The sequence below is a fragment of the Chiloscyllium plagiosum genome, unplaced genomic scaffold, assembly GCF_037043375.1.
Source record: "Chiloscyllium plagiosum isolate Xiang-an unplaced genomic scaffold, Cpla_swu_hap1 HiC_scaffold_44, whole genome shotgun sequence".
Lineage (NCBI taxonomy): Eukaryota > Metazoa > Chordata > Chondrichthyes > Orectolobiformes > Hemiscylliidae > Chiloscyllium > Chiloscyllium plagiosum.
In genome coordinates, this window is record NW_028270182.1 from 4,966,062 (window position 1) to 4,979,815 (window position 13,754).

The 13,754-nt window shown below is 53.3% G+C and overlaps 1 protein-coding gene across 1 annotated transcript in view; it reads right to left on the reverse strand.

Moving 5' to 3' along the window:
- Positions 1-13,754, reverse strand: part of LOC122546366 (polyamine-transporting ATPase 13A3-like) — a 263,479-nt gene that overhangs the window by 249,129 nt on the left and 596 nt on the right. The window contains exons 2-5 of the mRNA XM_087982839.1: positions 13,258-13,446; positions 9,586-9,647; positions 7,586-7,742; positions 6,350-6,460 (exon numbers count right to left, since the gene is read on the reverse strand). Of these exons, the coding sequence (XP_087838965.1) occupies positions 6,350-6,460; positions 7,586-7,742; positions 9,586-9,647; positions 13,258-13,446 (519 nt within the window). The remainder of the gene's footprint in view (positions 1-6,349; positions 6,461-7,585; positions 7,743-9,585; positions 9,648-13,257; positions 13,447-13,754) is intronic.

Below are 13,754 nucleotides of genomic sequence, written 5' to 3' on the forward strand. Positions count from 1 at the left end.
AATGGTATGGACATTGAGACAAGTACAGAACGGTATGGACACTGGGACATGTACAGAACGGTATGGACATTGGGACATGTACAGAACGGTATGGACACTGGGACATGTACACAACGGTATGGACACTGGGACTTGTACAGAACTGTATGGACATTGGGACATGTACAGAACTGTATGGACATTGGGACATGTACAGAATGGTATGGACATTGGGACATGCACAGAACGGTGTGGACATTGGGACATGTACAGAACGGTGTGGACATTGGGACATGTACAGAACTGTATGGACATTGGGACATGTACAGAATGGTATGGACATTGGGACATGTACAGAACTGTATGGACATTGGGACTTGTACAGAACTGTATGGACATTGGGACATGTACAGAACTGTATGGACATTGGGACATGTACAGAATGGTATGGACATTGGGACATGTACAGAACGGTGTGGACATTGGGACATGTACAGAACTGTATGGACATTGGGACATGTACAGAATGGTATGGACATTGGGACATGTACAGAACTGTATGGACATTGGGACATGTACAGAACGGTATGGACATTGAGACAAGTACAGAACGGTATGGACATTGGGACTTGTACAGAACTGTATGGACATTGGGACATGTACAGAACTGTATGGACATTGGGACATGTACAGAATGGTATGGACATTGGGACATGTACAGAACTGTATGGACACTGGGACATGTACAGAATGGTATGGACATTGCAGCACGTACAGAACTGTATGGACATTGGGACATGTACAGAACAGTGTGGAGACTGGGACATGTACAGAACTGTATGGACACTGGGACATGTACAGAACAGTGTGGACATTGGGACATGTACAGAACGGTATGGACATTGGGACATGTACAGAACTGTATGGACATTGAGACAAGTACAGAACTGTATGGACATTGGGACATGTACAGAACGGTATGGACATTGGCACGTGTACAGAACAGTATGGACACTGGGACATGTACAGAACTGTATGGACACTGGGACATGTACAGAACTGTATGGACATTGGGACATGTACAGAATGGTATGGACATTGAGACAAGTACAGAACGGTATGGACATTGGGACTTGTACAGAACGGTATGGACATTGGGACATGTACAGAACTGTATGGACATTGGGACATGTACAGAATGGTATGGACATTGAGACAAGTACAGAACGGTATGGACACTGGGACATGTACAGAACGGTATGGACATTGGGACATGTACAGAACGGTATGGACACTGGGACATGTACACAACGGTATGGACACTGGGACTTGTACAGAACTGTATGGACATTGGGACATGTACAGAACTGTATGGACATTGGGACATGTACAGAATGGTATGGACATTGAGACAAGTACAGAACGGTATGGACACTGGGACATGTACAGAACGGTATGGACATTGGGACATGTACAGAACTGTATGGACATTGGGACATGTACAGAACGGTATGGACATTGGGACATGTACAGAACTGTATGGACATTGGGACATGTACAGAACTGTATGGACATTGGGACATGTACAGAACGGTATGGACACTGGGACATGTACAGAACGGTATGGACATTGGGACATGTACAGAATGGTATGGACATTGGGACATGTACAGAATGGTATGGACATTGGGACATGTACAGAACTGTATGGACATTGGGACATGTACAGAATGGTATGGACATTGGCACGTGTACAGAACAGTATGGACACTGGGACATGTACAGAACTGTATGGACACTGGGACATGTACAGAATGGTATGGACATTGCAGCACGTACAGAACTGTATGGACATTGGGACATGTACAGAACAGTGTGGAGACTGGGACATGTACAGAACTGTATGGACACTGGGACATGTACAGAACAGTGTGGACATTGGGACATGTACAGAACGGTATGGACATTGGTACATGTACAGAACTGTATGGACATTGAGACAAGTACAGAACTGTATGGACATTGGGACATGTACAGAACGGTATGGACATTGGCACGTGTACAGAACAGTATGGACACTGGGACATGTACAGAACTGTATGGACACTGGGACATGTACAGAATGGTATGGACATTGCAGCACGTACAGAACTGTATGGACATTGGGACATGTACAGAACAGTGTGGAGACTGGGACATGTACAGAACTGTATGGACACTGGGACATGTACAGAACAGTGTGGACATTGGGACATGTACAGAACGGTATGGACATTGGTACATGTACAGAACTGTATGGACATTGAGACAAGTACAGAACTGTATGGACATTGGGACATGTACAGAACGGTATGGACATTGGCACGTGTACAGAACAGTATGGACACTGGGACATGTACAGAACTGTATGGACACTGGGACATGTACAGAACTGTATGGACATTGGGACATGTACAGAATGGTATGGACATTGAGACAAGTACAGAACGGTATGGACATTGGGACTTGTACAGAACGGTATGGACATTGGGACATGTACAGAACGGTGTGGACATTGGGACATGTACAGAACTGTATGGACATTGGGACATGTACAGAACTGTATGGACATTGGGACATGTACAGAATGGTATGGACATTGGGACATGTACAGAATGGTATGGACATTGCCACGTGTACAGAACAGTATGGACACTGGGACATGTACAGAACTGTATGGACACTGGAACATGTACAGAATGGTATGGACATTGCAGCACGTACAGAACTGTATGGACATTGGGACATGTACAGAACAGTGTGGAGACTGGGACATGTACAGAACTGTATGGACATTGGGACATGTACAGAACTGTATGGACATTGGGACATGTACAGAACGGTATGGACACTGGGGCTTGTACAGAACTGTATGGACATTGGGACATGTACAGAACTGTATGGACATTGGGACATGTACAGAATGGTATGGACATTGGGACATGTACAGAATGGTATGGACATTGGGACATGTACAGAACGGTATGGACACTGGGACATGTACAGAACTGTATGGACATTGGGACATGTACAGAACGGTATGGACATTGGGACATGTACAGAACGGTATGGACACTGGGACATGTACAGAACGGTATGGACATTGGGACATGTACAGAACGGTATGGACATTGGCACGTGTACAGAACTGTATGGACATTGGGACATGTACAGAATGGTATGGACATTGGGACATGTACAGAACTGTATGGACATTGGGACATGTACAGAACTGTATGGACATTGGCACGTGTACAGAACGGTATGGACATTGGTACATGTACAGAACTGTATGGACATTGAGACAAGTACAGAATGGTATGGACATTGGGACATGTACAGAACTGTATGGACATTGGGACATGTACAGAACTGTATGGACATTGGCACGTGTACAGAACAGTATGGACACTGGGACATGTACAGAACTGTATGGACACTGGGACATGTACAGAATGGTATGGACATTGCAGCACGTACAGAACTGTATGGACATTGGGACATGTACAGAACAGTGTGGAGACTGGGACATGTACAGAACTGTATGGACACTGGGACATGTACAGAACAGTGTGGACATTGGGACATGTACAGAACGGTATGGACATTGGTACATGTACAGAACTGTATGGACATTGAGACAAGTACAGAACTGTATGGACATTGGGACATGTACAGAATGGTATGGACATTGGCACGTGTACAGAACGGTATGGACACTGGGACATGTACAGAACTGTATGGACACTGGGACATGTACAGAACTGTATGGACATTGGGACATGTACAGAATGGTATGGACATTGAGACAAGTACAGAACGGTATGGACATTGGGACTTGTACAGAACTGTATGGACATTGGGACATGTACAGAACTGTATGGACATTGGGACATGTACAGAACGGTATGGACATTGGGACATGTACAGAACGGTATGGACACTGGGACGTGTACAGAACGGTATGGACATTGGCACGTGTACAGAACAGTATGGACACTGGAACATGTACAGAACTGTATGGACATTGGGACATGTACAGAACTGTATGGACACTGGGACATGTACAGAACTGTATGGACACTGGGACATGTACAGAACGGTGTGGACATTGGGACATGTACAGAACAGTGTGGACATTGGGACATGTACAGAACTGTATGGACATTGGGACATGTACAGAATGGTATGGACATTGGGACATGTACAGAACTGTATGGACATTGGGACATGTACAGAACTGTATGGACATTGGGACATGTACAGAATGGTATGGACATTGGCACGTGTACAGAACAGTATGGACACTGGGACATGTACAGAACTGTATGGACACTGGGACATGTACAGAATGGTATGGACATTGCAGCACGTACAGAACTGTATGGACATTGGGACATGTACAGAACAGTGTGGAGACTGGGACATGTACAGAACGGTATGGACATTGGGACATGTACAGAACTGTATGGACATTGGGACATGTACAGAACTGTATGGACATTGGGACATGTACAGAACGGTATGGACATTGGGACATGTACAGAACTGTATGGACATTGGGACATGTACAGAACGGTATGGACATTGGGACATGTACAGAACGGTATGGACACTGGGACTTGTACAGAACTGTATGGACATTGGGACATGTACAGAACTGTATGGACATTGGGACATGTACAGAATGGTATGGACATTGAGACAAGTACAGAACGGTATGGACACTGGGACATGTACAGAACGGTATGGACATTGGGACATGTACAGAACTGTATGGACATTGGGACATGTACAGAACGGTATGGACATTGGGACATGTACAGAACTGTATGGACATTGGGACATGTACAGAACTGTATGGACATTGGGACATGTACAGAACGGTATGGACACTGGGACATGTACAGAACGGTATGGACATTGGGACATGTACAGAACGGTATGGACATTGGGACATGTACAGAACGGTATGGACACTGTGACATGTACAGAACGGTATGGACATTGGGACATGTACAGAACGGTATGGACATTGGCACGTGTACAGAACTGTATGGACATTGGGACATGTACAGAATGGTATGGACATTGGGACATGTACAGAACTGTATGGACATTGGGACATGTACAGAACTGTATGGACATTGGGACATGTACAGAATGGTATGGACATTGGCACGTGTACAGAACGGTATGGACACTGGGACATGTACAGAACTGTATGGACACTGGGACATGTACAGAATGGTATGGACATTGCAGCACGTACAGAACTGTATGGACATTGGGACATGTACAGAACAGTGTGGAGACTGGGACATGTACAGAACTGTATGGACACTGGGACATGTACAGAACAGTGTGGACATTGGGACATGTACAGAACGGTATGGACATTGGTACATGTACAGAACTGTATGGACATTGAGACAAGTACAGAACTGTATGGACATTGGGACATGTACAGAACGGTGTGGACATTGGCACGTGTACAGAACGGTATGGACACTGGGACATGTACAGAACTGTATGGACACTGGGACATGTACAGAACTGTATGGACATTGGGACATGTACAGAATGGTATGGACATTGAGACAAGTACAGAACGGTATGGACATTGGGACTTGTACAGAACTGTATGGACATTGGGACATGTACAGAACTGTATGGACATTGGGACATGTACAGAATGGTATGGACATTGAGACAAGTACAGAACGGTATGGACACTGAGACATGTACAGAACGGTATGGACATTGGGACATGTACAGAACTGTATGGACATTGGGACATGTACAGAACTGTATGGACATTGGGACATGTACAGAACTGTATGGACATTGGGACATGTACAGAACGGTATGGACATTGGGACATGTACAGAACGGTATGGACATTGGGACATGTACAGAACTGTATGGACATTGGGACATGTACAGAACGGTATGGACACTGGGACATGTACAGAACGGTATGGACATTGGGACATGTACAGAACGGTATGGACATTGGGACATGTACAGAATGGTATGGACATTGGGACATGTACAGAACGGTATGGACACTGGGATATGTACAGAACGGTATGGACATTGGGACATGTACAGAATGGTGTGGACATTGGGACATGTACAGAACGGTATGGACATTGGCTCACGTATGGAACAGTATGGACATTGGCATGTGTGCAGAACAGTATGGACATTGGGATATGTACAAAACAGTATGGACATTGGCTCACGTATGGAACAGTATGGACATTGGCACGTGTCCAGAACCATCATTAAGCAGGCGGTGTTTACATGGATACGGCGTTCCACTCACCAGGCCATTGGTCACTTGGCTGTTGGAGTTGGCGGTTTCCGTTGGTTTCACGATAATCAGCGGATTGGTGCGTCTCAGTCTCCTGGCCTGGGAAACCATCTCCTCCAGAACCTGCAGGGAGCCACAGCAAGTCAGCACCCAAGGGTCAGGGGTCAGGGTGTGGCCTCTGCACTCTCACCTTTCCCAGGTCAAGCTCAGACTTGGCTAGGTCCCACTTGGTCCGTGTGGGCAGAGAATGTTCAGGAACCAGATCCAGGGAGTGGTCACTGGGCAGTGAGACGCTCATGAGAAATCCTCAGCTCTAAATCCCAATCCCGAACCGGGCCAGCACGGTGGCTCAGTGGTTAGCACTGCTGCCTCACAGCGTCAGGGACCCAGGTTCAATTCCAGCCTCGGGCAACTGTCTGTGTGGAGTTTGCACATTCTCCCCATGTCGGCGTGGGTTTCCTCCGGGTGCTCCGTTTTCCTCCCTCAGTCCAAAGATGTACAGATCAGTCGAATTGGCCATGCTAAATTGCCCATAGTTTTAGGTGCATTAGTCAGAGGGAAATGGGTCTGGATGGGTAACTCTTTGGAGGGTTGGTGCGGACTTGTTGGGCTGAAGGGCCTGTTTCCACACTGTATGGAATCTAGTCTAATCTAAACTGCAAGCATAAACCCTAAACCTATTGGATGGTCAGTACCAAGGGAGCGCTGCACTGTTGGAAGGTCAGTGCTGAGGGAGTGGGCACTGTCAGAGGGTCAGTGCTGAGGGAGTGGGCACTGTCAGAAGGTCAGTGCTGAGGGAGCACCGCAGTGTCGGAGGGTCAGTGCTGAGGGAGCGCCGCAGTGTTGGAGGGTCAGTGCTGAGGGAGCGCCGCAGTGTTGGAGGGTCAGTGCTGAGGGAGCACCGCAGTGTCGGAGGGTCAGTGCTGAGGGAGTGCCGCACTGTTGGAGGGTCAGTGCTGCGGGAGTGCCGCACTGTTGGAGGGTCAGTGCTGAGGGAGTGGGCACTGTCAGAGGGTCAGTGCTGAGGGAGCACCGCAGTGTTGGAGGGTCAGTGCTGAGGGAAACCCCAAGTCCTACCATTTACCCTCTCTCAGAAACCCCTCCTTCACTTCCCTCATCCCACCACCCTACTCGTCTTTGTCAACTTCCCTCAAAGCCTCTCTCTACATTTCCCCTCCCCCTTCGCTCAGTGGAGGGACATGATGGGGGGGAGAAATGGAGCACAGGGCCCAGACAGGGATCACGTACCCAGTTGGTGGCACGGAAGATGGTCAGATCCAGTGGGTCACCCTGGAGTGTGGTCTCGGAGGAGGCCAGGGTCAGGGAGTGACAGGTCGCCATGGCAGCCAGAACTTCGTCCTCATTAAACACTTGCATCTTCAGGTCATCATTACTGTAGATGAAGCTGGCAATCCAGAAAGAGAGAGAGACACACACAGTCACTTCACTGTTTATACAGGACTGGTCCACCCCGCAGGCCCTGTCTGTATGGGAGAGGTCCTTCCCGCAGGCCCTGTCTACATGGGACTGGTCCCCCTGCAGGCTCTGTCTGTATGGGACTGGTACCCCCCTGCAGGCTCTGTCTGTATGGGACTGGTACTCCCTGCAGGCTCTGTCTGTCTGGGACCAATCCCCCCACGGGCCCTGCCTACATGCGACTGGTCCCCCTGCAGGCTCTGTCTGTATGGGACTGGTACCCCCTGCAGGCTCTGTCTATATAGGACCGGTCACCCCCCACAGGCCTTGTCTGTATGGGACCAGTCCCCCCTGCGGGCCCTGTCTATGTGGGACCGGTCCCCCCCGTGGGCCCTGTCTGTATGGGACCGGTCCCCCCGGCGGGTTCTGTCTCTATGGGACCAGGCCATCCCGCAGGCCCCTGTCTATATGGGACTGGTCCCTCCACGGGCCCTGTCTATATGGGACCGGTCCCCCCCGCGAGCCTAGTCTATCTGGGACCGGTTCCCCTCCCACGGGCCCTGTCTATATGGGACCGGTCCATCCCGCGAGCCCTGTCCATATGGGACCGGACCCCCCGCGGGCCCTGTCTATATGGGACCATTCACCCCCCCGCAGGCCCCGTCTGTATGGGACCGGTCCCCCCCACGGGCCCTGTCTGTATGGGACTGGTCCACCCCATGACTCTGTCTGTATGGGACCGGTTCACCCGCTGGTTCTGTCTGTATGGGACCAGTCCCCCCACCGCGGGCCCTGTCTGTGTGGGACCGGTCCCCCCCTGCGGGCCCTGTCTGTGTGGGACCGGTCACCCCTCGTGGGCCCTGTCTGTGTGGGACCGGTCCCCCCCGTGGGTTCTGTCTCTATGGGACCAGGCCATCCCGCAGGCCCCAGTCTATATGGGACTGGTTTCCCCACGGGCCCCGTCTGTATGGGACTGGATCCCCCCGCGGGCCCTCTCTGTATGGGACCGGTCCTCCCCGCAGGCCCTGTCTATATGGGACTGGTCCATCCCGCGGGCCCTGTCTATATGGGACCGGTCCAACCCGCGGGCCATGACTATATGGGACCGGTCCCCCCCGCGGGCCATGTCTATATGGGACCAGACCCCCCCGCGGGCCCGGTCTGTATGGGACCGGTCCCCCCCGCAGGCCCGGTCTGTATGGGACCGGTCCCCCCCGCGGGCCCTGACTGTATGGGACCGGTCCTCCCCGCGGGCCCTGACTGTATGGGACCAGTCCATCCCATGGGCCCTGACTGTATGGGACCAGTCCCCGCCTCGGGCCCTGTCTATATGGGACCGGTCCCCCCCGCCCCTGTCTGTATGGGACCGGTCCATCCCGCGGGCCCTGTCTTTATGGGACAGGTCCATCCCGTGGGCCCTGTCTTTATGGGACCGGTCCATCCCGCGGGCCCTGTCTTTATGGGACCTGTCCATCCTGTGGGCCCTGTCTGTATGGGATCGGTCCCCCCCGCGGGCCCCGTCTGTGTGGGGCCAGTCTGCTGAGGACTGTCGTAGTTTCGGACAGCCTCCCACTGCCTTCCACAGGGCACTGAGAGATGTGTCAGAAATGTTGGCCCATCCAGAGACCCCAAAAATCCCCTCAGTGGATAAATTGTTAGTCCCTTCTAGGCCCAAGCTGCTAAGTGACTGGATAAGCTGGACAGTATTCTCCCAGCTCCGGAATCTCTCCATCCCTGGATGGGAGACGGCCACCATTCGGAAAGCAGCAATCCCTGTGCAGCGGCTGCTGTTTTCATCCTTTGCTCCGGTAACTCTCTGGCGGCGTACTCACTTTTTATTTTTGGCACGAACCACGCCAAACAAATCCATCCCATTTTCCGTCAAGGTGCCAGTCTTCAAAGGAACAAAAACAGAGGAATGGTTCAGAAGGCCATTGGGACGATAAACCGAGCCGGCCCACCCTCAGTGAACGCTCAGTCCAACTGACAGCACAACCTTCCCCATGAGCGGGCACCACCAACAGGCACCTCAACGGCCGACCCAAACCAACCAGGGACTTGACCCAAACACACCCATTAGCCTGTCACTGATCAGCTCATTCTTTCCCAAATTTAAATACACCCCATCCCTCAGTACCCTCTCCAGCAACTTTCCCATCACTGACGTCAGGCTCACTGGTCTGTAGTTACCCGAAACATCCCTACTACCCTTCTAGTACAGGGGGACAACATGAGCAACCCTCCAGTCCTCCGGCACCTCACCTGTGTTTAAGGTTGCCACAAAGATATCTGTCAGGGCCCCAGCTTTTCCCTCTCTCGCCTCCCTCAGCAGCCTGGGATAGATACTATCCGGTCCTGGGGATTTGTCCACCTTAATAATCTCTGGCCTACCCAACACATCTTCCCTCCTTATGTCAACACGATCCAGAGTAAACAAACTTCGATCTCTAATCTCAGCATTCATCATGTCCCATTCCTCAGTGAACACTGATGCAAAGTAATCATTGACAATCTCACCCACTTTCTCAGGTTCGACACACAACCTTCCTTCCCTATCCTTTAGTGGATCAACCTTTGCTCTAATTACCCTCTTGCTTCTTATAGAAGAATAAAAGGCCTTGGCATTCTCCCTAATTCTACTCACCAAAGCTTTTTCATGACCCCTTTTAGCCCACTTGATTCCTTGTTTAAGAATGCCGTTGGGGGCAGAGATATGGTGGGGGTAGAGAGGGGGGAGCGATGCTGAGAATGCCGGGGGGCACTGGACTGATGTGTTAATACTGGGTTGAGGTTCAGACAGACAGAGATGTTCACAGGGGGGACTGTATGCATTACACTGTGAGGTCATGAATGTTCACCCCCTCACGTTCAAGTGGAGCCCCAGGGTGAGACGCCTGAAACGTATCTTTCAGCACACTCACCCACTCCTGAGGCAGAATGGCAGAGGTTCAGGTCTCCACTTCCAAGGTGTAATCACAGAATCTACAATCAACCCGCAGCACTGAGGGAGGGGGCACTGTCAGAGGGTCAGTGTTGAGGGAGGGGGCACTGTCAGAGGGTCAGTACTGAGGGAGGGGGCACTGTCAGAGGGTCAGTGTTGAGGGAGCAGGCACTGTCAGAAGGTCAGTGCTGAGGGAGGGGGCACTGTCAGAGGGTCAGTACTGAGGGAGGGGGCACTGTCAGAGGGTCAGTACTGAGGGAGGGGGCACTGTCAGAAGGACAGTGCTGAGGGAGCAGGCACTGTCAGAGGGTCAGTACTGAGGGAGGGGGCACTGTCAGAGGGTCAGGGCTGAGGGAGCAGGCACTGTCAGAAGGACAGTGCTGAGGGAGGGGGCACTGTCAGAGGGTCAGTACTGAGGGAGGGGGCACTATCAGAGGGTCAGTACTGAGGGAGGGGGCACTGTCAGAGGGTCAGTGCTGAGGGAGCAGGCACTGTCGGAGGGTCAGGGCTGAGGGAGGGGGCACTGTCAGAGGGTCAGTGTTGAGGGAGCAGGCACTGTCGGAGGGTCAGGGCTGAGGGAGGGGGCACTGTCAGAAGGTCAGTGCTGAGGGAGGGGGCACTGTCAGAGGGTCAGTACTGAGGGAGGGGGCACTGTCAGAGGGTCAGTACTGAGGGAGGGGGCACTGTCAGAAGGACAGTGCTGAGGGAGCAGGCACTGTCAGAGGGTCAGTACTGAGGGAGGGGGCACTGTCAGAGGGTCAGGGCTGAGGGAGCAGGCACTGTCAGAAGGACAGTGCTGAGGGAGGGGGCACTGTCAGAGGGTCAGTACTGAGGGAGGGGGCACTATCAGAGGGTCAGTACTGAGGGAGGGGGCACTGTCAGAGGGTCAGTGCTGAGGGAGCAGGCACTGTCGGAGGGTCAGGGCTGAGGGAGGGGGCACTGTCAGAGGGTCAGTGTTGAGGGAGCAGGCACTGTCGGAGGGTCAGGGCTGAGGGAGGGGGCACTGTCAGAAGGTCAGTGCTGAGGGAGGGGGCACTGTCAGAGGGTCAGGGCTGAGGAAGGGGGCACTGTCAGAGGGTCAGGGCTGAGGAAGGGGGCACTGTCAGAGGGTCAGTGTTGAGGGAGAGGGCACTGTCAGAAGGTCAGTGCTGAGGGAGGGGACACTGTCAGAGGGTCAGTGTTGAGGGAGAGGGCACTGTCAGAAGGTCAGTGCTGAGGAAGGGGACACTGTCAGAGGGTCAGTGCTGAGGGAGTGGGCACTGTCAGAGGGTCAGTGCTGAGGGAGTGGGCACTGTCGGAGGGTCAGTGCTGAGGGAGTGCCGCACTGTCAGAAGGTCAGTGCTGAGGGAGGGGGCACTGTCAGAAGGTCAGTGCTGAGGGAGGGGGCACTATCAGAGGGTCAGTGTTGAGGGAGCAGGCACTGTCGGAGGGTCAGTGCTGAGGGAGTGCCGCACTGTCGGAGGGTCAGTGCTGAGGGAGCGGGCACTGTTGGAGGGTCAGTGCTGAGGGAGTGCCGCACTGTCGGAGGGTCAGTGCTGAGGGAGTGCCGCACTGTCGGAGGGTCAGTGCTGAGGGAGTGGGCACTGTCAGAGGGCCAGCACTGAGGGAGTGGGCACTGTCAGAGGGTCAGCACTGAGGAAGGGGACACTGTCAGAGGGTCAGTGCTGAGGGAGTGGGCACTGTCAGAGGGTCAGTGCTGAGGGAGTGGGCACTGTCGGAGGGTCAGTGCTGAGGGAGTGCCGCACTGTCAGAAGGTCAGTGCTGAGGGAGGGGGCACTGTCAGAAGGTCAGTGCTGAGGGAGGGGGCACTATCAGAGGGTCAGTGTTGAGGGAGCAGGCACTGTCGGAGGGTCAGTGCTGAGGGAGTGCCGCACTGTCGGAGGGTCAGTGCTGAGGGAGCGGGCACTGTTGGAGGGTCAGTGCTGAGGGAGTGCCGCACTGTCGGAGGGTCAGTGCTGAGGGAGTGCCGCACTGTCGGAGGGTCAGTGCTGAGGGAGTGGGCACTGTCAGAGGGCCAGCACTGAGGGAGTGGGCACTGTCAGAGGGTCAGCACTGAGGGAGTGGGCACTGTCAGAGGGTCAGCACTGAGGGAGTGGGCACTGTCAGAGGGTCAATACTGAGAGAGTGGGCACTGTCGGAGGGTCAATAGTGAGGGATTGCCGCATCGTCAGAGGGTCAGTGTTGAGGGAGCGGGCACTGTCAGAGGGTCAGCACTGAGGGAGTGGGCACTGTCAGAGGATCAGCACTGAGGGAGCGGGCACTGTCAGAGGGTCAGTGCTAAGGGACGTCTGCACTGTCAGAGGGTCAATACTGAGAGAGTGGGCACTGTCGGAGGGTCAGTGCTGAGGGAGTGCCGCACTGTCGGAGGGTCAGTGCTGAGGGAGTGCCGCATTGTCCGAGGGGCGGTGCTGAGGGAGTGCCGCACTGTCGGAGAGTCAATACTGAGAGAGTGGGGTGTAGGGGGATGGGCAGGTCAGTGCCGCAGGGAGTGGTCCCTGGGGACAGGCTGGCTCTCGGCCTGGTCAGACGGATACCCTCTTGTTGCCCGGCCCCCCATACCCACCTTGTCGAAGCAGACCAGGTCAAGTTGCCCACACAGGTTGATCCGGTGCGGGCTGATGCAGTAGATGCCACGCCTCTTCAGCCGTCTCTGGGCGTACACCACCCCCACCGTCACGGCAGCTGGCAATGCTGGTGGAACCACGATGGTAATCACATCAAAGGCCTTCAGCAGGATCTCAGCGATGGGCTCCTGTCACCAACAACAACACCACAAACTGAGACAGGCAGGGGTCCGGAGAGGGACAGGGAGTGGGGGAGGGGGGAGGGGGAGAGAGGGACGGGGAGGGAGTGGGAAAAGAGGAAGAGATGGGTGAGAGGGGGAGGGTGAGAGAGGGGACGAGAGAGGGAGGGGGAGTGGGGGGAGAGAGAGAGACGGGGGACTGAGGGGGAGAGAGTGAGGGGGATAGAGAGGGGGAGAGAGGGTGGGCAATGGAAGGAGGTGGGGGAGAGAAGAGGGGGAGGGAGGAGGGGGGAGGGGGAGGGAGGCGGTGGGGGGGT